The 25,536-nt window shown below is 52.3% G+C and overlaps 2 protein-coding genes across 8 annotated transcripts in view; both read left to right on the forward strand.

Annotated features, from left to right (window-relative positions):
• The first annotated feature begins 157 nt into the window (after positions 1–157).
• Positions 158–13,567, forward strand: ZC3HC1 (zinc finger C3HC-type containing 1). Of its 5 annotated transcripts, XR_013956806.1 has the most exons (11): positions 158–522; positions 1,928–2,038; positions 2,358–2,509; positions 4,601–4,684; positions 5,184–5,311; positions 6,593–6,750; positions 8,080–8,296; positions 9,151–9,360; positions 10,026–10,235; positions 11,595–12,019; positions 13,334–13,567. XR_013956806.1 is itself a non-coding variant. In XM_080617591.1 (10 exons), the coding sequence occupies exons 1-10, from the start codon at positions 401–403 to the stop codon at positions 11,661–11,663; spliced, it is 1,461 nt and encodes a 486-aa protein (XP_080473717.1). In that variant the 5' UTR covers positions 158–400; the 3' UTR covers positions 11,664–12,054. The 5 variants fall into 5 exon arrangements, 2 of the variants coding, with proteins under 2 accessions (XP_080473717.1, XP_080473718.1); XR_013956807.1 differs by lacking the exon at positions 9,151–9,360; XM_080617591.1 differs by lacking the exon at positions 13,334–13,567 and having other exon boundaries at positions 11,595–12,054.
• Positions 13,568–14,419: 852 nt separating this feature from the next.
• Positions 14,420–25,536, forward strand: part of UBE2H (ubiquitin conjugating enzyme E2 H) — a 53,987-nt gene continuing 42,870 nt past the window's right edge. The window contains exon 1 of one of the 3 annotated variants that reach the window (XM_080638398.1): positions 14,420–14,767. In XM_080638398.1, coding sequence (XP_080494524.1) covers positions 14,715–14,767 — 53 coding nt within the window. In that variant the 5' untranslated portion in view covers positions 14,420–14,714. Of the gene's footprint in view, positions 14,768–14,810; positions 15,229–16,336; positions 16,360–25,536 lie in introns of those variants that run through there. The other 2 variants (XM_080638399.1, XM_080638400.1) reach the window with 2 other exon arrangements.

The following is a 25,536-nucleotide window of genomic DNA, read 5'->3' on the forward strand; positions in this document are numbered from 1 at the left end:
GGCCAGCCCAGGCGGCATCCTCCCGGACCCGCCCATGGCTCTAACCAATCAGCGGCAAGCTTCTTCCTCCTCTACCTATGAAAAGCGGGCTTATTGGGAAGTGAGGGACATCCAGGCGAGAACGCCGTTGTTGTGAGTGCTGAGCTGATCGATCGAGCAGGGGCAGGCTGGAGCAACAGGGCGACGAAAGTGGAAGCTTGGAACGGGGGTGAAGCGGCTGCGGCGGGACGCGGGGCCCCGCGGTTCAGGCGGCAGCGCTCCGTTAACCCTCCGTGGGGACGAAGGGGCCGTGCGGGAGCTGTATGCGGGCATGGCGAGTCCCGCGGCGGCGCCGGAACGTTGCTATGCGGCCGCGTTTCCTGCCCCCCCTTCCCGGGTCGTGAGGTGCTGAGGGACCAAGATGGCGGCGCCCAGCGCCGAGGTGGCGGCGGGGGCCCGGGGCAGGCCGCCTGCGGTCACCCCGCAGCAGATCCGCGACCTCATTGGCGGTGGGATCGCTGCGGAGGGCGCCGGCCCCGAAGGGTGAGGGCAGCGGCGGGGCTGGGTGGTGCTGGGGGTGGGGGGGCGGCCCTGCCAGGTTGCCCCGGCGGGAATGGGAGTAGGGGGCGGGAGCACTCGGAGTTATTGGGGGGGGGGGTGCGATGGGAGATGCTGAAGGGTCCTGGGATGGGGCTGGAGTCACTGGGGGGTGATGGAGAGCGCTGGTGGCCATTGGGAGGTGTTATGGGGCGGGTAATGAGAGAAAAGGGCGGTGGGAGGGACTGGGAAGCGCGGGGAGGGGGAGGCTGGAAGGTGCGGGGCGGTGGGAGACGATGCGGGTAATTGGGAGGCACTGGGAATACCGGGAGGGTAAGATGCGTGGGGAGGCAGAAGTGCGAGTTAAGGTGCTGTGACACTGGGAGGCAGTACTGGGTAGTAGGAGGCAGCACTGGGAGGACACGGGCAGTAAATGACGTGTAGAGTACGAATATCCCTGCAGTCTGAGCGAGCTGAACGGAGTAAGTGTGGGGTCTCTAACCCAAAGAGTGTGAGGCTGCACCCTGGTGGGCACTGGGCAGTCTGGAAGGCACTGATGGGCAATGGGTGGCAGAGTTTTGGAGGTATCTCACTGAAGCCAAGCATCTGTGGCCACTGTCAGAGGCACTGTTCATTCTCAAACCAACCAGCCTTGGATTTTGGTCCATGGAGGAGTGTTAAAGAGATGCCAAAGGGCAGTGCTTGCCACAGGGATGGTGTTCCAGCCATGGATGCTGGTGTTGGGAGCTTGGGAGCAGCCACAACGTCAGAGACAAGCTGCAGTTGTCAGTCTGGCTTTGCCAGGCTCAGAAGTTCTTGTCATCTACTTGTCACATTAAATCTCTATCTGCTGCTGTTGATCATTGTGAAATGTTTAATTCACACCTTTGCTTGCCACACTGCTTTTAAAATGGGGTTATTATTCCAGGGAGATCCCAGAGCAGCTCCAGTGCCTAAAGGGGCTACAAAAGACCTGGAGGGGAGGTTTGGACAAGGGCCTGTAGGGACAGGACAAGGGGAATGGCTTTAACCTGCCAGAGGAGAGATTGAGATGAGCTCTTAGGCAGAAGCTCTTCCCTGTGAGGGTGCTGAGGCGCTGGCACAGGGTGCCCAGAGAGGCCGTGGCTGCCCCATCCCTGGCAGTGTTCAAGGCCAGGTTGGAGACAGGGGCTTGGAGCAACCTGCTCTAGTGGAAGGTGTCCCTGCCTGTGGCTGGAACTGGATGACCTTTAAGGTCTCTTGCAACACAAACCAGACTGGGATTAAAGTAATTGAAAGTTGGGGCTTAGGAGCTCTGGAGAAAGGGTTTTGCAGAATGAGAGGTTAGAAAGTGGTTTGTGCATTTCCTATGAATGGTGTCTTCCCAGGACAGTGCAGATGCTTCACTTGCTGACTTTGCTGTTCCTTTCAGGAAGGACATGTCCAACTGGTCAGAATCAGCTAATGGATCTTCTGAAAAGGATGCTCTCTCCTTGGAGTCTGCCAGCAAGGAAGCCTACTTCAGCAGAGTGGAAACATTCACCATATCCTTTCTGATGCTGAGCTTCCAGGCATCCCCACCCTGCTTCATAGAATGGTTTGAGTTGGAAGGGACCTTAAAGTTCATCCAGTTCCAACCCCCCTGCCATGGACAGGGACACCTTCCACTAGAGCAGGTTGCTCCAAGCCCAGACCCACCTGGCCTTGAACACTGCCAGGGATGGGGCACTGCTTTGCTGACACCCTTCACGTGGTTTCTCTGCAGACTTCATCTTCTTGGAAGCTTTTCTTTGCCCAAATAAACCCTGGCCAAAGCTCTGCCTGGTCAATCCACTTATTGGGTTTTGTCCTTAACATGAGCACCCATTGAAGTGGGCAGGCAAGCCTCACGAGCTGTCTCCCCTGGTTTGTGCCAGATATGGCTGGGTCAACGTGGAATGTGACATGCTGAAGTGCTCCAGCTGCCAGGCCTTCCTCTGCATGAGCCTACAGCTCGCATTTGACTTCAACAAGTGTATGTATGCTGGTGCCTGGTGGGTATGGGGTTGGGCTGTGGGGTTTGGGGGTGTATGTGCATCATCATGTGCATGACTTCTGGAGTCTTGTCATAGACTCAGCCAGGCTGGAAAAGCCCTTTAAGCTCATCCAGTCCCACCGCTCCCAGCGCTGCCAAGGCCACCACTAACCCATGGCACTGAGGGCCTCGTGTCCACGGTGTGTGAACACTTGCAGGGATGTGACTCCAGCACTGCCCTGGGCAGCCTGTTCCAATGCCTGAGCACCCTTTGGGGAAGGAATTGTTCCTCATCTCCATCTAAACCTCCCCTGGTGCAGCTTGAGGCCGTTTCCTCTTGTCCCTTCCCTTGTTCCTTGGGAGCAGAGCCCAGCCCCCTTCTGGGTCCATCCTTCTGTCAGGCAGTTGTAGGGAGTGATAAGGTCCCCCTTGAGCCTTCTCTTCTGCAGATTGAACCCCCCCAGGTCCCTCAGCCATTCCCCATCACACTTGTGCTCCAGGCCCCGCACCAGCTCCCTTGCCCTTCTCTGGCCCCACTCCAGCACCTCAATGTCTCTCTTGTAGTGTCTTTCTTTTCTTGTCATGGGACATGCTGGGTGCTTGTTTCTCAAAGCACAAGTTGAATAAATTTCCTTTAATTTGTGAGGAAGTGGTAAAACTTTCTGCCTCCATTGTCAGAGATGGCTTAGGATAGAATAGCTCCAGTTGGGAAGGATCTGCAATGATCATCTAGTCCAACTGGCTGACCAAATGTTAAATAGTATTTCAAGGCCAGGTTGGAAGGGGCTTGGAGCAACCTGCTCTAGTGGAAGGTGTCCCTGCCCATGGCAGGGGGTTGGAACTGGATGAGCTTAAGGTCCCTTCCAATCCAAACCATTCTATGATCTACTTGGGCTACCAGCAGTAAACCTCTCCTTTGTGTTGCCCTCACTGAGCTCCCTGCCCAGGCTCAGCACCATTTTCCTTCCTGTGTCTGCAGAGCACTGGCCTGTCCTGACACTATAAGGTACAGGTAATGAGCAGTAAGAGCTCCTGTGTCTCCTGTGTTGGACAGCACGGGGCCGGGAGAGCAGCAGGAACTCCAGCCTCCATGGAATGCTCCTAAGCCACAGGGTAGTGATAATAAAGCCCGTAGTTTATCATATGGCCAGACCTTCAGTTTCCTTTACCTGCTTCTGCCTGCTGCAGAAAGATGTCTATTATCCCTCTGTGAGTAAAAGTCACCTCCCCTTCTGATGTTCCTAGACTGCAAGTCCTAGCTCTTGTTATCTGGGATGTAGCAGAGAGCAGATCCCTGCTGTTTAACAAATGCAGCCTGGGCCATGTGTAATGGGAGCTGCATGAGCACTTCGTTTTGGCTCACTCTGCATATTGACCTGTGTTTGTTCAGACTATCTTTTCACAGTAAACCTTGGCCTGATGATTCCGTTGGTGATCACAGTGGTTTAGGAAAACAATCAGAGGTTGAAGGGCTTGAAAATACATTAAAAAATAATTATTTGGTTCAGAAAGGTGTGAGTAAGTTTAAGTGTGAAATATTTTGGGGGGAAGCTTGATTTCCAGACATGGATGTGATTTGGCTCCTACAGCAAGAATGAAGGGGTCAGGAGAATTAGCTAAGGACTGGTGGCAGCCCTAAGAGGTAAAACTGGCAAAAGTAGCTGGTCCTTGTGCACATGGTTTGAGCTGCTTCCTCTGCACTACTGTGCAATGTGGCTGGCTCTCCTGCTCCATGGCTGCTGTGCCTGGGAATGAGAAGGGATTTTGGCTGCAGGGAGGTGGAATTGCTCTGGTGATGCCTGTCGTGGAGGAGGTAGCCCCTTGAGCCAACTTGACTTTACTGCCACAGAAACCACTGCCCTGTGGTTGCCTACAGGGAGGCTGGAAGTGGAACAGCTCCTTTTGATGGGAGGGAGATGAGTCTGAAGAGAGCTTCAGGCTCTGCAACCTGCAGCCTCAGGTTGTATCCATCACCCAGGAGGAGCAGAGAAGCCCTCATAGCCTGGTGCCTTCCTCTCCTGGTTTGGTTTTCCCAACCATTCCCTGAGGGGGTGGCTCTACAGGGGAGCAAACATGAGCTTTGCCTTGCAGATAAGGAGCGCTGTGTGGAGCTGAAGAAGGCCTTGTGCACTGCTCACGAGAAGTTCTGCTTCTGGCCAGACAGTCCCTGCCCAGGTTGGTGTCTCAGAGCCCATGTCCACCATTATTCCCTGCTTTTTCCTCCCTTTCTGTCACTGCTCTTGTCGTCCTTTGTAAGAATTACGATTGCTCTTCAGGCTGTCAAAGCAATGTCATCACAGTCCTCTTTTTCCTTACGGGGACAATAAAACGTACAATAGCAAAGCAGTGTTTTTGAGCAGTCTCAGCAAACTGAGCCATGGCTGGGCTGTACCCATCCTCTCTTAACTGCCCTAGAGGCACACAAAGGCTAAAATACTTTTGGGGTTGTAACTGGGAGGGTACAGGGGGGTCTGCATGACACAGGGTGCTCAAAGGGTCATAGAGCTCATCTTCAGAGCTATACTGCAAGGGTGGTTGCAAAGGGAAAGCTTCTCTTTTAAAGCCAAGAGGCTGCTATGGGGAGACCTGGGCTCATCTCTCTTGTCCTGTGGGATCAGGAGGTGGTGCGCATGCTGATGGCACAGCTCAGGCTTTCCATATTTGCTCTCACCAGACCGCTTTGCCATGTTGCTGGTGGATGAGCCCAGAGCCCTTCTCCAGGACTTCCTGGAGCGCTTCCAGAGCCTGTGTCAGCTGGAGCTGCAGCTTCCCTCCCTCAGACCAGAAGACATGAAGAATATGGTGAGTTCCCATCTACCCTACTCTGAGTGCATTCAGGTCCCCAGTGAGGGTGCTAGGCACTCCTGTGCTGTGCAAACGCAGACTGAAACAGTGGAGAGATTAAAACTGGAGACTTGTATGTGTGAGTGGTCTGCCATCACTATGGCTTTCTCCTTATGTATTCCCACCATGATGGTTTCACCTGGTATCTCTGGAAGCATGGAAAAGGGTGCTTGGAAAGGCTCCTTCTCTGTGACCAGCGCAGGCACAATGGGCTCACGTCACCACAACGGGAGGTGGGCTGTAGTGTCAGGTTCCCATTCTGCACCTTTCCCAGTGTGTGTGGTGCTCTTTGGTGCCTGGCAAAAGTGGTTTGGGATCCCACAGGCTCCTTAAGGAGCTCTCCCTGGCAGCCCTCATTCCTGTTTGTTGTATCCAAGCACTCCATGATCTGTGGCAGCCCTTTAACTGGGATCCCACAAGACTGGAGACAGTCATTGTATTAGGTGGGATCAGGAGTTTGGGGTGCCAGAGGCTGTCCTGGAGCAGAGGTATGGGCAGAAGCCCATGAAGGTGAAGGAGTCCAGGGAGTGTGGTATAGGGGGGCTCAGCAGGCAGGAGGGAAGAGCAGGAGCTCTGACACACAAAGCTGGAGTGTAGCTACAATTAGGAGCAGGTGTGGGATTGCCTCCTCATAGGGACCTGGCCAGGCCCTGCTCTACTCCAGCCAAGTCTGGCTTCTTGGGCACTTGCTTGCTGGGAAGCAGATGGCTCTCAGCAGCAAGAAGCCATGTGGGAACTGGGGAACTCTTCATCCATTCCGGATGTTTTATGGGCTGGCTGAGCTATGAAACCCATCAGAGCCCTCTGAGGAGAGACCACATAAGGCCAATGGATGTATCTCATTTCCACATTTAACTCCCCAGCAGCAAGTCTGGAGCCTGACTGAGCCTTTGGGGACTCTCTTTTCCTGCTGTGTCTCAGGAGTGGCCCCAGAACTGCTCATGGTTTGCCTGAGGAAAAGCAAACACAGCCCCTGCTGCCTCCCTGGGATAGGAGGAATGGGTGAGGAGTGTTGAGGCTTGTGTTTTATCAGGGACAAGCAATGGGGAGAGTCAGATGGACACAAGGCAAGAGGAAGCAATCGCACTGTTTTGCCTATTAACCAGAGTAAAGTGTTGGCTCACCAGCCCTTTTAGGGAGAGAAAAAGGGATTCTCCTCCATGTAAAACATGATTTGTGAGTAGAAGCAGCAGACTTCATCAGGCTGCTTCAGCTCTGCCCTCTTTCTCTGCCCCACAGTCCCTGACAGAGGAGAGGATCAGCCTGCTCCTCCAGCTGATTGGGGAGGAACTGGAGCACAAAACAGAGGGAGAGAAACCACCAGTGAAGTTTGCCACAGAAACCCTGCAAGTGCAGGTTCCTGCCTGCATCCTGGCTCTGTGTGGCTGGACCTGCAGGTGAGTGGTGCTGTAGGACTGGTGCTGAAGCGGAGGCTGGGGAAACCTGTGAGAGGCTGGAAGGATGTGTCTGTTCCTCCTGTGAAATGTTCAGTATCCCCTATACGCCTCTCTGCTCTGTGAGACCCCACTTGCAGCACTGTGTGCAGTTCTGTTGTCCTCAACATCAGAAGGACATGGAACTGTTGGAGCAAGTCCAGAGGAGGCCACGAGGATGATCAGGGGCTGGAGCAGCTCCTGTATGAAGACAGGCTGAGAACATTGGGGCTGTTGAGCCTGGAGAAGAAAAGCTGTGTGAAGACCTCAGAGCAGCTCCCAGTGTCTGAAGAGGGCTACAAGGATGCTGGGGATGGACTATTCATCAGGGACTGTAGTGATAGGACAAGGGGTAACGGGTTCAAACTGAAACAGGGGAAGTTCAGGTTGGAGATAAGGCAGAAGTTCTTCCCTGTGAGGGTGCTGAGGTGCTGGCACAAGGTGCCCAGAGAAGCTGTGGCTGCCCCATCCCTGGCAGTGTTCAAGGCCAGGTTGGAGGGGGTGTGGAGCAACCTGCTCTAGTGGAAGGTGTCCCTGCCTGTGGCAGGGAGTTGGAACTGGATGAGCTTTAAGGTCCCTTCCAACCCAAACCATTCTATGGTTCTGTTTCAGTGTTTTCCTATCTCCAGCTGTTAGAAACTGATGGACTTCCAGAAACCCCAGTGCAAAGTTCCCTAACCTGAAATGGATGCTTCTCTGAGACAGCAAAAAGCCTGAAACAACCAAGCTGCTGATTGCCCCTGTGTTGCTCATGTAGATATTGAAGTCAGTCACTGTGATATCATCCTCAGTAACACTTTCATTGCTCATCAGGCCTGCAGGAAGGGAGGGAAGGTTTGTGACCTGAAGGTTTGCAGCTTCCCAAAGCTGTGAGCAGAACAGCCACAGTGTTTGGGCCTGAGGCAGCTTGCTGAAGGTGAAGAGATCTCTTATGGTGCAGGCTGGGAAAGGGCTTATGTTGAGGAAGAGCAAAGCTACCACTGTGACGGGGCCAGTGAGGGTGGGGACATGGCTGATGTGCCATACCTGGGTGTGCTGCTGCTTCATGGCAAGCCAAAGTGTAGCCAAGCTGGTTTAAGTCAATGCTGTGGATGGGGTTTAATGGGGTTTTTTACTTCTTAGCACAAACAGCTGAGTCTGTGCCTCAACCCAGGGGCACTGATGCCTTGAAATATGCTGGCAACTGAAACCATCCCCGTGTTCTGCCAAATACCTGCATCTGTTGTGAAAGCTGCAGCTGTGGGCCCAGGTTCATCCCTGACCTTCTCTCCTGCCTTGGCTCTGTCCCTGCAGTGCTGGCTCTGGCTCGGTGCACCTCTCGGTGATCTCCTGCTCCCGCTGCATGAGGAAGGTGGGACTGTGGAGCTTTCACCAGTTGGAGTCTGCAGGGCTGGAGCTGGACTCCTGCAGCCCCAGCAGCACAGCTGCTGAGCGCTTCCCGCTCCTGCCCACATCTCCACGCAGGATGCTCACACGGAGCCAGGACATGCTCCCGCCAGGCTCTGAGCAGGTATGGCACAGGGAGCTCAGGGTATCTGAGTGGTACAGGGGCACACAGGAGGCAAGGCTGATGTAGTTTGGGTGCCTTTTGCCTTGAAAGAGGCTCATTTTGGTCCTGTGTCTCCATCGTACAACAGAAATGGGTTGTTGCTGCCTTTGCCCTTTGCTTTCTGTCCTATTCATCAGCCCTCCTGTAGGAGGGCACAAAAAGGGCCATTCCAGCCAGCATCCTGGGGGTTGTTCAGCTTGAGGTGCTCTGACTCAGGGGTATATCTATATCACCCATATATGCCTGAGAACATTGGGTCTGTTCAGCCTGGAGAAGAGAAGCTGCATGAAGACCTCAGAGCAGCTCCCAGTGTCTGAAGAGGGCTACAAGGATGTTGCAGAGGGACTCTTCATCAGGGACTGTAGTGATAGGACAAGGGGTGATGGGTTCAAACTGAAACGGGAAGTTCAGGTTGGAGATGAAGCAGAAGTTCTTCCCTCTGAGGGTGGTGAGGCACTGGCACAGGGTGCCCAGAGAATCTCTGACTGCCCCATCCCTGGCAGTGTTCAATTCTAAGTTGGATGAGGTGTGGAGCAACCTGGTCTAGTGGAAGGTGTCCCTGCCCGTGGCAGGGGGTTGGAACTGGATGAGCTTTAAGGTCCCTTCCAACCCAAACCATTCTTTGATTCTGTTTCCATCTAGACAAATCTGAATGCCCATGGTATTAAGAGAAGGTGGGACGACTCCTACCAGAATGTCTGAGAAGGTTTTGATCTCTTGTTTGTGCTGGGCAGGGCCCCCTGTCCCTTTCAAGCAGAGGACATGGTGGTGACCAGAGGAGCTCTGTTAATTCCCTGTTCTTGCCCCACTGGCAGCATGAGAAGAGCCCATCCCCAGCAGTCTCTCGTCCACCACGGGGCTGGGACTCTCCCATCCCCACAGACCGGAGTGAGTTGGAGGTGCCCAGTCCCACCCCAAGAAGCCGCCCCATCACCCGCAGCATGGGGCAGGGGGAGAGCATGGAGGTGCCATCCAGTCCCCTCCGTAAAGCCAAGAGGACACGGCTCTGCTCTTCCAGCAGCTCAGTGAGTGACCTGGGGCAGGGAGAGCCTGGTGGAGAGGAGAGGGATCTGGGTAGGGTGCTCTTCGTACAGTTTTGGTGTCTTCAACATCAGAAGGACATGGAGCTGTTAGAGCAAGTCAGAGGAGGCCATGAGGATGATCAGGGGCTGGAGCACCTGTATGAAGACAGGCTGAGAACACTGGGGCTGTTGAACCTGGAGAAAAGAAGCTGCGTGGAGACGTCAGAGCAGCTCCCAGTGTCTGAAGGGGGCTACAAGGATGCTGGAGAGGGACTCTTCATCAGGGACTGTAGTGATAGGACAAGGGGTGATGGGTTTAGACTGAAACAGGGGAAGTTCAAGTTGGGGATAAGGCAGAAGTTCGTCCCTGTGAGGGTGCTGAGGCGCTGGCACAGGGTGCCCAGAGCAGGTGTGACTGCCCCATCCCTGGCAGTGTTCGAGGCCAGGTTGGATGGGGTGTGGAGCAACCTGGTCTAGTGGAAGGTGTCCCTGCCTGTGGCAGGGGGGTGGAACTGGATGATCTTAAGGTGCTTTCCAACCCAAACCATTCTATGATACAGGACCCACGCTGATGTTTAGTCACAGGGAGGGTTTTATCATGTCACTGGAGTGTGTTTTAAACCATTCTGTCGCTGTCCTCATTCACTGTTTCTTCCTTCCCTACCTAGGACATGTCTTTGAGAAGCTTCTTTGACCCTAGCTCTCAGCATCGTGACTGGTGTCCCTGGGTGAACGCAGTGGATAGAGTGGAAGTCCTGGAGGATACCCTGACCCCCATGGAGAAGGAGCCTGTAAAGGCAGAGCCAGGCTGGCGAGTGGTGCTGAACATGCTCCTTGCCACCAGGAAGTGTGACAGAATGCCTGAGACAGAGCCTGTGGTGAGCCTGAGGGACCCCAGCCCCATACCCAAGCACTTGGAACACTGCCCCAGCCTTGCCTAGAGCTGAAAGCTTATGGGGTAAATTTAGGGTAGATGGGCTTAGTTTGGGCTCATTGCAAACCTAGTTGTGTGGCCAGGACCAGGCTTGTGTCTGCAGAGCCCCAGCTTCCCCTCTGTGCTGATGGCCTCTCAACCAAGTCTCATCCATTACAAAGATGTTGTGCTCAGATCTGCTCAAGGGCTGCTATAAATAACAGCCTTTCCCCAGCAGATCAGCACTGCCCAAGATCCAGTTTCATTTCATGTCCCCATCTAGAGCTCCTGACCCTCTGCACACACCGTGATTGCAGCCCCAGGCTGGTGCATGGTGGGTTTGCTGAGCCAGGGGAGCAGAGCTGAGGCCATGGCCCCTGTAGCCGAGTGGCTGTGGAGCAGCCAGTACCTGCTGCTGCCTCCCTGGACCCCCTGAGCTCTATTATCCACTTGGATTCCTCCTCCTTTGCTTGAGGCTGAGCTGCAGGGACCAGTGGAGCAGTCCTGCTTCAGCATTTGTCTTGGGGACTTTGTGTGAGTTGTGGCCCCTTGTGGCTGTGCAATGCACTGGGAAAGCCCCAGCAGGTCCCGTAGCACCAGATACAAGTCAGAGGTGTGAGACTTACCAGGAGCAGGGGATGGTTTGAATCCCATCATGCTTCTTGGAATCATAGAATCAACAAGGTTGGAAAAGCCCTTTAAGCTCATCCAGTCCAACTGCTCCCAGCGCTGCCAAGGCCACCACTAACCCATGGCACTGAGGGCCTCGTGTCCACAATGTGTGAACACTTGCAGGGATGTGACTCCAGCACTGCCCTGGGCAGCCTGTTCCAATGCCTGAGCACCCTTTGGGGAAGGAATTGTTCCTCATCTCCTTTTAAACCTCCTTTGGTGCAGCTTGAGGCCGTTTCCTCTTGTCCCATCCCTTGTTCCTTGGGAGCAGAGCCCAGCCCCCTTCTGGGTCCATCCTTCTGTCAGGCAGTTGTAGGGAGTGATAAGGTCCCCCTTGAGCCTTCTCTTCTGCAGATTGAACCCACCAGGTCCCTCAGCTGTTCCCCATCACACTTGTGCTCTCTTCTTGCTTGCAGTCTCCTTGGTCTTCTCCCCTCTGGTTGTGATAAATAGGGCTAATGAAGAAGAGGAGCAAATTGATGTTTTGCCAGCAATTAAGATATTTCAGATTGGTGGTTTGTTTTTGTGGTTTTTTTTTTTTTTTGGCTACATGAGTTTCTCCTCATGTACTCTGTAGACAGGTCAGGTGCAGTTGCAGCTCCTGTTGTGGTGCCTTAACCTCTGCTTGTCACTTTGCTCCCCTCTCTCACAGAGCCTCTCGGAGAAGTCCTCCAAGGTATTCCGCATTTTCCGGCAGTGGGAGAGCATGAATTCCTCCTGAACAGGCCTCTACCTTTGGGAACTGGCATGGAGCATCACATCGGACAGGTAGAGATCTGCTTCAAGCTGCTCCCATGGCAGATCTGTGCCCTGGGGAAGGGGATGCTGAGGAGCCTCCACACCAGATGCAGCCCACGGCAGCTGCTGGGCCCCCTCCTCCCTGCCTGCCTGCCTTGGAAGCCCGCTGCCTTCACAGACTGCTGCTGGAGCCCTGGGCGCCGAGGGCTTCTACAGTCTCAGCCGGAGCCAGGATACACTGTGGCCACATGGGGTGAACAAGGACATGTGTCACCTCCTGAGGGTGATGGTCCTGTCCAGCTGTGATCTGCCACCAGCAGCACAGGGAGGTGATGCCAGGTGGGAATAAACATTTCAGTTTTGGTTTTTCTTTATTCTTAGTGCTTCTTCCTGGGGTGGGATGAGCTCTGGACCCAGAACGTGGCTCCTGTATCCCTCAGGATGCTCATCCTTGTGGGATCAGTGTTTAATTGCCTCATTTTCCTGTTTTCCACTCATGTTTTTGCTGTCTTCCATACCTGATGTATAGAATCATAGAATGGTTTGGGTTGGAAAGGACCTTAAAGCTCATCCAGCTCCAACCCCTGCCATGGGCAGGGACACCTTCCACTGGAGAAGGTTGCTCCAAGCCCCTGTGTCCAATGTGGCCTTGAACACGGCCAGGCGTGGGGCAGCCACAGCTTCTCTGGGCACCCTGTGCCAGCGCCTCTGCGCCCTTATAGTAAATCACCCAGCCTGGCGTGCAGGGGAGGCTGGGATACAACCACAATCCCCGAAGAGGTGGATTAGAGCTTCCCATGGCTTGGGGCCACAAGGCTGGGTCCTAGGGGGAGGGGTAGGTCTCTGTGGAATGGGAAGGAGAAGCTGGAAAGGGAGACCCTGATTTGTCATCTCCATCCTCTGGGATGGTGGGGAAGGGGTTTGGAAAGGGCTGAGAACCCACAGGCAACTCAGGCACAGCTGGACCTCCTCACTCCAGGTCTGCCACAGCCACTCTCTGGAGAAGGAGCCACCCCTGTCTCATTTTCCCAGCTCCAACTTTGGGCTTTTTTCTCCCTCTGATCTTGACCCATCCTATTCTGGGCACTTTCTGGCCACCCTGTGCCTGGGAAAGCAGCGGCTGCCTTGGCCAGGGCTGACTGATCCCTGCTGTCCCTCAACCCAGAACTCTGGGGGCTTTTTCTGTGAGACTTCCTTTACCTGCTGGCTCTTGGGTGGGTGCTGCAGGGCTTGAGTGTGGGTGAAGTCCTTTTCCTTTCTTAAGTGGGTGCTAATTGTGTGGCCCTAAGGAGGAGCTGCTTCACCCCTATGGGAGCTGGGATGGAGATGGGGTGTTATCCCACCACAAACACCCTGCTACCCCCAGTCCTGGAGGGGTGAGGGTGGGGCATGGAGGAGCCCCTTGCCCAGCTGCCTGGACCCACAGATGTCCGAAACAAGTTCCCCATAGTTTCCTCGGGTTCCCCTTATCCCCAGTAGGTTCCCACCACTCCTTATAGCTCCCCAGGGCTTGTTATGGGGTCCCCGTAGCTTTCCAGAACTCCTCTGGTTCCCCATAGCTCCTCCATTTCCAATGGTTTCCTATAATTCCCTATGGCTCCCTTTGCTCCCCTCATCTTTCCTGTTTCCCCATAACTTTTGTGTTCCCCCCAGCATCATCTCCACTTTGTCTTCCCATCACTGCTGTGGTCAGGGAACCACCCCACAATCCATCGGGTGCATCCACACCAGGAAGGATGATGGCCCCATGCTGCGGTGGACAACACCAGCCCCCCCACGCCCCCTAGCCATGCACCCTGATTTTCAGACCCAGGAGGGCTCAGAAGTCCCAAAATCCTCTCCTCACCCCTGTGCAAGGGGTCTGGGTGCAAAAACCATGGCGTCACACAGGTGAAATACAAGAATTTAAAGAAATTAAGAGAAAATCCTGATTTTTTCCCACTCCTGTTCTCCCAGTTACTTGGAACCAGTCAGGGAGCATTAAGACTGGGGAGTGGGGGACCCTCTATCCCAACTTTTCCAGCTGCTTTGCTTCCTCCTGCTGTAGCTCACCTGGGGTGTGTTACCTCCTGCCCCAGCTTTGGGCTCTGGGCTTGAGGGGTGTGTTGGGGCATTAGAGGAAATCGCCCCACAAGTGTGTGTGTGGGGGGGGGATGGGTGAGGTTGTCCCTTTCCTTGGGCATTTGGGGGTTCTTTGGCTGTGTCACCTCCCCACACATGGAGGAAGTGTTGAGATAACTCTTGGGGTGATGCTGTGGTCAGGAATGCAGGACATCCACCCCAGGGTGTGGAGGCTTGAGAGACGCCCATTACCACCATCACGCGCCCCACTGTCACCTCCGGGGTGCTGGTGGGGACCTCCCCTGCCCCGTCCGGTTGGGGAAACTGAGGCACTAGGACATGCTTTCCTGGTGTCACACCGGAAAGCCGGTGTGATGACTCGTGCTGTGAGGCCTGGTCACCGACCACATTCCCGGTGTGTGATCCAGGGAAGATGTTGGGATTTAATGGTGTTTTCCCCTCTGTGACATTGGTATCACCCCTCATCATCACCTCACCTTAGGGGTGACCCCATCTCTGCTGCCCCGGCCGGGTCTCGAACTCTGAGTCCTTCCATCACCCTTCTGCGCCTTCCCTACCGCACTACAATTCCCAGCGTGCCACGGGATGGGCGGGGTTGCCGGCGCAACCAATGGCGACAATGCGGGGTGCTGAGGTCACGGCGGGTGACGTCAGGGGTCCAGAGAGAGGCTCCGGTAGAGGCGACCGGAGCGGCTGAGGGAGCGAAAGGCGGCCCAGAGGGGGGTGGGAACCGGGTGGCGGCACCGGTGGCACCGCGGTGGGACGACGACGACGACGAGGAGGAGGACAAGGACAAGCGACAGCGACACCAGCAGCGGCGACACCGACGGGGGGGTCCCAGCGGCTCGGAGCCCGGCGCCCCCCCTTCCCAGCTCTGCTCTGCCGGGCGTCCCCGGGCGGCGGCGGCGGTGCTGACAGCCCGCCCGGAGCACCGGGGGCGGCCGCGGCCACCATGTCCTCCCCCAGCCCGGGCAAGAGGCGGATGGACACCGACGTGGTCAAGCTGTATCCTTACTGAACCCCCCGCACCCGTTCTCCCCACCCTCCACCTGGAGCCCTGGGGGGAGTGAACCCGGCTCCTCGGCCGGGCCTGCACCGGGGGCACCAGGGACACCATCCGGTGTGGCTTCCTCCCAAGCCCCGAGAGGCGGCAGCGCCCCTTTCCGAGGCCAGGCCTAGGCCTCTCCACAGAGCTGGGACTGGATTTACCCCCGCCTTAGGCTGAGGGCCAGCCGTTACCGGCGAAAGGCCTAATCCCCCTTTACCTTATTATTGGGGGGCTTATCCCCCTCTGTGGCTTGACAGCCATCCCCCGGGGTGCTGTAGGGTTGTCCCTGCAGGAGCCCCCCCTTTGGTGAGGGTACCCCCCTCAGCCTGGCTGCCCTGGCCTATGGCCCAACCACTGGGGGAGGACGAAGAAGGGGAGAGCAGCTCAGGCAGCCGCAGCCCAAAGAAAGGCTTTTGTGGTATTTATGATGATTATTGACTCCCCCATTCCAGCCTCTGCTTCACGAAGCTTTGGGTGCTGTCTTAAGGGCTTTAACTGGGGGGGGGGGGGGGGGGTGGCTGGCTTGTAGCAGACCCCTGGCTGGGTGACAGGGGGATGGCTGAAGGGCGGCAGGGCCCAAATCCCCTCATCTCACAAGAGGTCCTGTTTATGTAACGCTCCAGGTTTGATAAGCTTTATTATTTCTATTCCCCCCCTCCCCTTCCACTTCTTCCATGATAATTTGTTTATATTCCTCCTTATTTTGATTCCTGGTCCTTCCCAGGGTGGCGAATCCTCTTTCTCTCATGGCCGGAGTGTGGGTGGCGTTGCAAAATATCACTGGGAATTTGGTGCTGGGATTCTATTATTTTTGTTTACAAGGTGCCAAAAGGAAGGGGGGATGTTTAGCAATACCCAAAGTGTGGCCGAAAACCCTTTCCCAGCTGTGTTATCTGAATATGCTTGATCCTCCCTGAGCAGGACTTGGGTCTTGGTGGTGTCGAGGGGTCCAGAACTGGGTTTGATTTAGTTTCCAGAGCAAGATAAACAAACTTACTTGGATTTGGGGTTATTTTGGAAGTGGGTGGGAGGAGCGACACGGCTCCTGTTTGTGGCTTATCGAAGGGAAACTTCTGTTTGACGTTCAGCCTCAGCCTTTTTCTCTCTACGAAGCTGCTGCTTGGTACACGGGTGGGTTTTTTTTGCGTTGTTTTGAAGCAAATAGGAAATGACTCCTGCTCGTGCTTCAATCGGGAGCTATTTTTATCCAGAGGTTTAAAGTTACACACATGTCACACTCTGCCGAATGCCGATCGCGATCAATGCCGCACCACACCGGGAGAAGGGTTGGGAATTCAGCTCTTTGGGGAGGGGAGTAGAATAAACGCAGTCTTAGGGGATAGCATAGGAAGAGGTTTGGGTTAGAGAGGCTGAGGCCCAACCTGATACAGTGCTGCTCTCCTTTCCCCTCCCCCTTCTCTTTATTTATGTCTTTTCCCCCTTTTTGTTTGGTTTGGAGCCAGAATCTGCAGCATTTTAGGAGACAAAGAGCAGGTTTTCCTCGAGTGGCTTCGTTCTGGATCCCTAGCAGCAGCCGGGCTGGGTGGTGGTAGGTAGAAAGCTCCAAATCCCTGGCATTCCTCCCCACGCTGGCTCTTTTCCACTCTGCTCTTTCCTTCCCTCCTTGACAAAAGAAACCCCCATTTTTTCCAAGCCTTTTTCCTTGTTCCTGTAGGCTCAGCCTTCCCAGTGTTGTGAGGGGTGAGGGTTAGAGCGGTCGGTCTCCTGCGGACAACAAACTTAGGAAGTTGGATGTGTCAGATGACTCCTCACTGCTCCTCCTCCCTCCCCAGCCTTTTTTGTTTGTCTGCCTCCCTTGCCTCGCCTGCCCAGGCTAGGCCTAAGCTCCCGGAGGCGCTTCCCGAGGGAATCTGCCTCTCTGGAAGCTCATCTGAAAGTGGGATCTGGCTTGAGATGTGGGAGCGAGCAAGGCCTCAGTGCTGACCAAAGGAGAGGGGGCTCATCTGAAGGAATGTACTTGAAGGCTGCTCCTCCCCGGGGTTTTGTTGTTGTGGACGGGTTTCCTTTTTATCTTTTTTCCCCCATTTTGCTACCATTTTCATTCCAGTTTCCCTCTTCAGCCCCTTCTCATGTCTCCAATGGAGAATAATGGCATGGATTTATGGCCTGCCAGGAGCTACCTTTTTGAGCAGGGAGGGGGTGATGGCCAGAGTGAGTAACGCTGCTGCCTTCTGCTCTGACAGGTTTAGGAGCTGAGTGGGCTCTTTTTATTATTCCTATTTTCAATCCTCACACGTCCCTGTCCTTTTGTGGATGCCTCTTTGTCAACGGGGAAGGGGAGAGGTTGCTCAGCTCTCTCTGGGGCTGGAGGGAGGGCAGAGCTCTCTGTGTGTGTGTGTGTTAATGTGTTGAACTGATGTTTAATAATCGCCTGGACGATTCTGTGCTGAAACTCTGACTCACTCATTGTTTCTATCCTGATCGCGCTCACAACGCTGTGCAAAGGCTGGGGAAGGGCCTGCAGTGGGAGCCACGCTGCCTCCTTCTCCTCTTGGGGGGCTGCAGCCCCTGTGTACCCACAGATGGGGGGCACTGCCTGCACCCCACCTGTGAGCAAGGCTTTGTAGGAAGCTTCATACCCCCCCCCCCCCAAAACACCTCCAGACCCGCTCGCTTGGAAGAGCAGGGATATCCTACGGACATGCTGGGAAGCGCTTAAGCTCAAGGCTCAGGTAGAGAGGGAAGCTGCAGGGTGCCAAAGCGGGGGATCCCCTCCCTGGTCCCCCCCAGTTTCGGCCTTGGAGCTGTGTTTGCAGGCAGGAGGCCTCGGGCAGAGCTCACAACTCTTCGGATTGGCTGCTCTGTTACTACCCGGAAACCGGGGCCGGGGCGGAGCGAGCCGGCAGCTGATGGGGTGCCCCAGCCAGTGTGTGTATCCCATAGCGGGGGGATGCACCCTGACACCCCCAGTGCCCACAGGGTGTTTGCCTGCTGCAGTTCCAACTTGGGGTTCATTGTTCTGCACCGTGGAGCAACACGGACAGAACAGGGTGAGCTCCCCACAGCCTCCTCTCAGTGGGGAGTTTATTCTGTGCTGATGTATTTTCCTCATTTGATGGATTACAAGCTCCTGGCTGGGTTGTAGTCCCCTGGGCTCTATTTTTAAGCATGGTAGCTGGAAAAGGGAAGTGTCACCCTGTTCTGTGCATGAAGGAAATTATAAATAGCACCCAGCTTCATTTGAATCTCCCTGTTCTGACCAGTTTACCAGAGCTGAGTGTTGGTAACGCGCCTCGGAGCTACCAGAGCTGAGTGTAGTACATGGAGCTAATTCTAATTTTAGGCTCGTCCTGAGTCAAGGAGAATAAAGGTACAAAGCTCCTTAGTTTACCTGTGGAGCATTTTGTAATTGCAAAACTGCCCGGTGTTTGCTCCCGCGAGATCAGTTGAGGCAAAGGGTAGGACACAGTTTACATTTGGGCTAAATTCCTTTTTCTCTTCAGTGGAGGCTTACACCACACTTATCATCCGACTTGAACACCTTCCAAGAGTGGTGTTGAGCAATAGGGCTGTCACGTGGCTTTGTTCTCTTTGGCCTGTCCCCAGGGGAAGAGCATGTGCACTGGAATGTCTTGTTTTGGTAGGGTTTTGGTAGTGGTTTGTTGTTGTTTTTGTGAGTTTCTTCCTAAAGGACAGCCATTTCTGGAAACTTTTCCAAGTCGGAATGTACGTTTTCCAATGTCACGTTACACTTCTCTCTGCTCTGCTTCTGGGGCTCTGTTTTAATGAGGTCTCCAGGGATGAGGGTAATGGTGTTCTGGTACTTCAAAACACACAAAGACATGGCAGCAGCCCCGTTGCAGAGCTGGGAGAACACCCCCCCTCCTGCACCCAAAGCAGCCAGGAATGCTGGCACAGGTTGTGGCTTGTAAATAAAACTCAATCAAACACAGCTCAGAACATCCAGTGGTACCTGCCATGAGGAAAACTTGAAACCCAGTCTGCCCAAACCAAACCAACTGGAGCTAAAACTGAGATAAATCATGTTTGTTGCCTAAATAACGACTTCCAAGGGTGTCATCCTGCTGCTTTTAGAGCTGAATGTGGCATCTTTGCTGTAAGCTGGATAATTTTCTCCCCCCTCCTTCCATAAGGACGGGCTTTTGGCTGGAACTGTAAGTTCACTCTTCCATTGTTGCCTTGTCAGTTTGATGGTGGAGACTATTGAAGCTGGGGCTTGTGGAGCAGACCTGAAAGCACAGTGCACCTGCTTAATCATATAATTGCTCTGGTCATTGAGATGAAACTGTAGAATATGAATCTGGTGCAGCTTGGAGCAGAGAGCCTGTTGTAGCTTGACATCCCGGCCCCTATTTAAAGTAAGCAAAATAAAGCCTTTGTGTCACTCTGCATTTGGGTAATTTTAACTATTTCTCCATCTCATTCCCCACATTCAGAGCAGTGATTTGGGTATTCTGAATAATACAGCACAGTCATCAGTTAGGATTATCCTTATGGTACTCAGTTCTTAAGACTCAACTGGCATAAATGACTAAACTGCTGATTGGACAAATTGTGGAGGCTCCTTTCTTTGTAGTAACAGTTTGAGGGAGAACAAGTGGCTTGCCTGGTAAAATGGTGTCCCTGCTCTCCTTCCTGCTGCTGTGTCTGGTGATATTTCTTCTATCTTGTGTGCTGAAGCTCTGCTGTGATCTAGGCAGGCTTGGATTTGTAGTAGGTGATTGTTTTTGAGTGTCATCATGATATCTTACAATCCCAGCAAGCTCTGTGAGTGTACTCCCACGTGTTCAACATTTCTCAGCAGCAGCACCAACCAATAGCGTTCCCTTTGAGCCTGGCTGTGAGTCTCACAAACCCTCTTCAAGTCTTCATGGGTAGGATTAAGCAGGAGATGCCACCTGACAAGGCTCTGCATTGTCTCATTTGCCAGAGAAATAGATCATTTAAGCTTCACGGAGGTATAGCTCATGTTTTGTCCTGCTTCTGTGCACTGGCATTCAAATTATGTGCTTTTATTCTTATAAAGAATCTGATGTAAAGCTTGGAAGCAAAGCCTTGAGGTTGCTGGATGCTTGCTTTGTGGTACCCAAGTGACAAGCAGGAGCTGCCCTGTGTTGTGATGCTTCCTTCCTCTCCCGAGCTCATGGCAGGCAGAGGTGTGCTCTTTCAGTGTTTTCTGTCTTTGTTTTTAGAAGAGCATCAGCTGCTCCTTCAAATACACACTTAATCACTGCCTTACCTTGTGCCTATCTGTGGTACCTGGAGCAGGTTGAGCAGACATAACCTGGAAGCCAGAGGAGTAAATCCTGTGAGATGCTGAGTGCCTCCTTCAGAGGTTTGGGTGCATGAGGAGCTCACACCTCACCGCTGAATTGCGCTGGGAAGGAGATAGTGGCAGCTCACTCTTTGGAGGCTCCAGGTTTGCTGGGAGATACCTGAGGGCATTGGTGGCCCTGGGCAGACCTCCTCCCCTACCAAAGAACAACTCACTGCATAGGCTTTCCCTTTTCCCTCCTGTTTTTGGAGCCCTCTGCCCTTCTCCATCCTGTTGGAAGCAAAAGCTTGAATTAAGAGTCCTGATAGACTTTTGTCCCCAGTTATTTTCCTAAAGCAGGGAAAAGCAGTAGGAATTGGTTTGTCAGGAAGGGAAAGGTGCATCTGAAACCTTCACAGCACAGAGCCATTCCTGGTTGTAGTATAACTTCATGTTCTCAGCACCTGTTGGTACGCGGGTGCCCTTCTTAAGCCCTGATTTATTCAGAGTCATAATAAACACATAACAGGTTGTTGTTAAGGCAGGGAATTGCCACAGTTAAAGTGACAACTCCTGTATGGAATGGGTTCCCAGCCAAATAGCTGTCTGGTTTACTGTCTGCTTAAATTAGAGGGGTTGTGGTGCTGAGGGAGAGGTGTCTGAACTTTCTGCTCTGCTCTGCTCTCCTTCCATTCTGGACATCATTCTGGCAGCAAAAATGAGAGGTTATAACAATATATTCTTAATATTGAATGGAATTTTGTATGTGGGTATGCATATAGGAGTTGAGTGTTTCATTGTGTGTCTTACAGTGTACATTCAGCTTCCCTCCTTTCCCTCCCTCCATTTCCCTGTGGATTTTGTCCATGTATTCCTGGAATAATGAGCATAGAGAGTTTTTCTTCACCAAAATAGAGCTTGTGTGGCTGAAGGATCATCTCTTGGCTGTCTCTAGTTTCTCCTGGGTCATGCATCCTAGCTGGCAGCTTGCAGCCCTCACTGTTAGCAGACACCCCGTGTGATGGATCTTCTGCTGCATCCCAGGGAAATGGTCTGAGTCAGTTTTATTCCTGGCAGAGCCATGTGGTTCTCACTTGCCCCCCACACTGATTCTTCATTCCTTTTTTCCATCTTCTTGGAATGTTCGGAATTGTCTCTTCCTTGAGGCTGATACACTTGGAATACTGCTCAGCTGTTGCAGGGAAGTACAGGGACTCACTTCCTCATTGCTAAGGCAATTCTCTGCTTAGTCTTTGCCAGGCTCTTCCCTCTCTTGTCCCTTATGAGCACTCACCTCTAAATCCTATCTCCTTCTTCCTCGTCAGTCTCCATCTTTTTCCAGTTCCTCTCTGATAATCGTCTGTCTGAGATTGAAGGTGGATTTAGTCTCTTGGGAAAAGGTGATTTCACAGCTTGGCTTTGTGTAGCCATTAATGATTCTCCGCACACTGGGGCTGGTACCAGGTCTGGATTCACTCCTGGCTTCAGGACTGAGATACTCTATTTTTTGTTACCTCTGCAGCTTCCAAGAGCCGTCCGTTAGTCTTAAATCATTTGCCTTATTCCCTGGAGCAAATTGATTCAACCTTCCAGGAGAAGCCAAATCACTCACAGTCCATTTTCTTGGCATTAGGTGTTTCAAATCAGGTAGAGGGCTGGATCTGTGGGTATTGGTTTTAAACAGAGGTCATGGCAGTCTGTCGACTCCAATCCCCTTTAACCTGGGAATTGCGGAGCGTGCCTGCGTATTCTGCATGAGCTGTGGACAGGAAAGCATGGGAGGTGGAGTAGACTTCCAGATAGCAGTGACTCAGTGGCAGGAAGGGATAACCATTTTTGAGCATTCCCAAGCTTTCCAGCAATGATTGCATTTCCCTGGTGTATGCTTTCCTGGGATTAAATGCTAGAAGAAAGCAGCAGCACGTATTTTCTTGGAGATTATACAAATAGAGTGGTTGGGTGGATTATTCTGTAGCATTTTGCACTGTCTGCCTGTAGCTGCCTTTAATTTGGGGGTGGCTGCTCCCTTAAAAATGAATGTTTCCCATTTGTGTTCATATTTTCATTAAGAAAAGGCTGCGTTTGACAGTTGCTGCCCTTTAGGGGAGCTTAACCCTGGAGGCATTTGTCATCCCCTGTGAAAGGTTGAGATTAAAAGCTGACAGTTGATTGTTAGATACATTTTGCATTATTCCCAAATTCTGGAGGGTTTTTTACCTGGCCTTGAGCTCTTTTCTCCTGTGAGAGCAGTGACGGGGGACTGTGCATGTGAATTATAGATGTGCGAATCATTTCTGCCTTCATACTCTGTGTAACTGCTGATTGTTTCCAGTCAGTCGTCTGTGGACCTTTTATAATGACTGCATTGGGCTGGACTATATTGGAATGGAGGTGAACAAGAAGGGATGAGGTGGTGCTATGAATAATAAATCACTGGTATTGAGAGAGGACGAATAGTGTCCAGCCTGCCTGCTCCTGGCCCCTGAGCAAGGTATGACATTGAAAGGTAAGGTTAAGCATGCTTGCACTGGAGACACACTCTGGCAGGCTGTAAAGAATGAGATTCTGACTGGAAATCAAAACTGGATTTGAGATAGGATCAGGTATTTGTGCAGTTACCAAGCACACCCCCTGAAGAAGGTAGAAATCATTGTGTGGTGCTAAAGCAGGCCTGAGTGTCCCTGATTAACCTCTGGTGTGGTAGATTAATAGATGTGAAGTTGGAAAGATGGATAAATTGTTAACTGGAGCACTCTGGTGGTTCTTGGTGGGCTTTGCTGCTTTGGTCTGGCTTAATGGTGGCACGACCAGGCATGCTCTGGAGCTGCACAGCAGGGCAGGGACATATGTCAGATGGGACACCCATTCCCATGCAGCAGGAAAGCTGGGTGAGAACAGAAACCCAGGTTGTTTGCTGAGGTCTGAGCAGAGGTTGAAAATCCTTTTGCTCTTCAAGGTGTTTCTAGATCAAAATGGTGTTTTAAATCCATAAAAAGCTATTCAGTCACCAGTGTGGACCTGGTTGAAGAGTTAAGACCAAGTAAGCTTGGTTTTAGGGGCAAATGAAGCTGCTCCTTTAAGTCTTGCTCAGTCAAGTGTGAATGGTTTGCAGCCAGATCTTTTCATTTTGAAGAGAACCAAGTTTGGCTTTTAAATGCATTTGGGGCAGGGGACTCTTGGCTTTTTAAAACACAGGATCAGCCTCAAGAGATCTGCACTGAGAGGAACCTGGTGCTTTTGAAACCTGGAGTAGTAGAACACAGCCTGGAGTTGGTGATAGTTGAAGTCCAAAACTTGCCTTTGTGTCCTGGCTGTTCCCAAGCTGTTTTGTTTGGGAAAGACCTTTTTATCACACACAACTCCCCTCTTTTTTTCCTTTTTCTTTCTTTTTAGGGATGGGGAGAGGTTTCTCCCTGATGCTACATTCAATGAAAGCTGCTTCATTGAGGGGAGCTGGTGGAAGCGAATGCTCTGTTACACCCTCCACTCTGCTGAAGGCAAATGAAACCAGTTCTGTTCTTCTTCCAGCTAATACCATTAATTCAAACCCACTGACCTCCCCCCTCCAATCTTCAAAGCCAACCCAGCTGAATGTGTGCAGAGTACTGGTTTCACATAGCAGCAAGTTTGAAACCTCAACAACTGAGCTGCTTTCATGCTGAGCTCATGTTCTGCATGAGATGTGTCCGTGTCAATGGTACTTGGGAGCAGTCCTCCATAATGGTGTGTTCTGATGCTTCTTGAAGGCACCTACTTCATGCTTGGCTGTGGCAGTTACATTTTGCTTGGACAAGAATGACATGATTTCCTTAAAAAAGGAAAAGGTGGTGGCTTTGCTTTGTAATCCTCCAATTTATATGATGGGATGGTAAACTAAACAGGGGTGAAATAAAGCAACAACCTTTCCAGGAGTGAAGCATTCACTCTGGAAATGTCAAATCCAGCTGTGATGTGACTCAGCATGGTTATACTGACCTACTCTGGAAGGCACCTCCTACTTTATTCACTTTTCTTTTTCTTTTAAGGCTTTCAGCCTACCCCTGTGTTAGTTGCGAAATGAGGGAAGGAGTGAAAAGAAGGAAGCCAAACGATGAGCGTTCTGTTTAACAGGCCTGCCACTGTAGGTAACTCAATCCTCCTGGCCTAGGGGAGGAATCCCTGCCCAGTAATTGGGGTAAGCTTGGATCCCAAGAGGGAGAATGTGGTTTTGAGAGACTGGGAGGGGGGGACACACCACTCAGTTGAAAAGTTGAGATGTCAGAAATCAGATCTGTGTAACCCGGCACCAGCGTCTGCGTTCCTTGAAAGGGAAGGTATGTGGGGAGGTGTTAACTCACCCTTCTCCTGCCTCGTAGGAGTGACTGCACCCTGCAAGGGAGCTTAGTGCTGCTTCACACTGGTTTAAAATGTGGGGACACCAGAATGAACTCCTGTTTTCTGTGTAAAGCTCCAAGGTCTTGGATTTAAACAGATCCTGGTGTGCTTGCAACTGCTGAGACAGTGATAAGTTGGTCCTAATCCTTACTTCATGGTTTCTGCCATGATTTCTTTTATTTGATATTGGCAGTGTGACTAGAAGGTTGCTATGAAAAGGTAAGTTTAAACACTTGCCTTGTTTGGCTCCAAAAGGAGATTTGGTCAGTAAGGAGCTGTGCTCTGCTAACTCTGCTAAGGCAAAGCAGTGCATTTCCACACAGAGAAGAGCCCCAGCACCTGTGACTGGGATAGTGCTGAAGATCTCAGCTCACTGCTTGTGGTTAAGTGCAAGACTGAAGGAATAGCCCGCTGTGGTTTCAGCAGGTCATTTAAACTGCAAACCCTGTTTTAGTTATTGGTCACCACTTGAATTTGCTCAGCATAATACTGAGACTCACATCTGGCCAAATGAAACAAAACCCACTGTAAACCTGACCTGATTAGCAGTAATGTGTTCATAGCGTGAAGCCCCTGTATCCCTGAGAAGGCACTGCTTTGCATTTCAAAGCATCCCACAAATGTGCATATGCTCAGAAATAGAGAAGGAAAATTGCTGACCCACTGCAATGGACTCTATGGTCAGCCCTGCAGAGCTTATTGACCCCTAGCCACTTAAACCAGTGCCTGTCCTCTGCTGCTAAGATCAATTTTACAGATTTAGAATATAGATTGCTTAGGAGAGGGGTATGTTTGGTTCTTGGTGTACATTGAAGCTAAAGGATTAGATTCTTGCAGTGGGATGCAGAGATCAAATGCCACCAGGAGAGTTCCTCTCCCTGAGCTGCTTCGCATTGGTTCCAGCAGATGCACATTGATTTGTGCAGATCCTTACAGGTCCATTGCCTCATCTTCTGCTTGCTGAAGGTTTGTCCCTTCTCTCTGACCTGCTGTAGTTTTTGAAATGTCAGTTCTCTGGAAAAGGAAGAAACACTCCTCACTTCAGTGGGATGCATCAGAGAAGAGTCAGGGTTAAGCATAGATTTGCCTGTTCAGTCATAGCATGAAATGTGCTTT

Source organism: Psittacula echo (assembly GCF_963264785.1).
Source record: "Psittacula echo genome assembly, chromosome: 1".
NCBI classification, from domain to species: domain Eukaryota; kingdom Metazoa; phylum Chordata; class Aves; order Psittaciformes; family Psittacidae; genus Psittacula; species Psittacula echo.

Coding starts and splice junctions, on each gene's coding strand:
- ZC3HC1 (XM_080617591.1), top strand. CDS start 401: ATGGCGGCGCCCAGCGCCGAGGTGGCGGCGGGGGCCCGGGGCAGGCCG. Junction 2,039..2,357: donor AGCAGAGTGGAAACATTCAC/CATATCCTTTCT, acceptor TTAACATGAGCA/CCCATTGAAGTGGGCAGGCA. Junction 4,685..5,183: donor GCCAGACAGTCCCTGCCCAG/GTTGGTGTCTCA, acceptor TGCTCTCACCAG/ACCGCTTTGCCATGTTGCTG.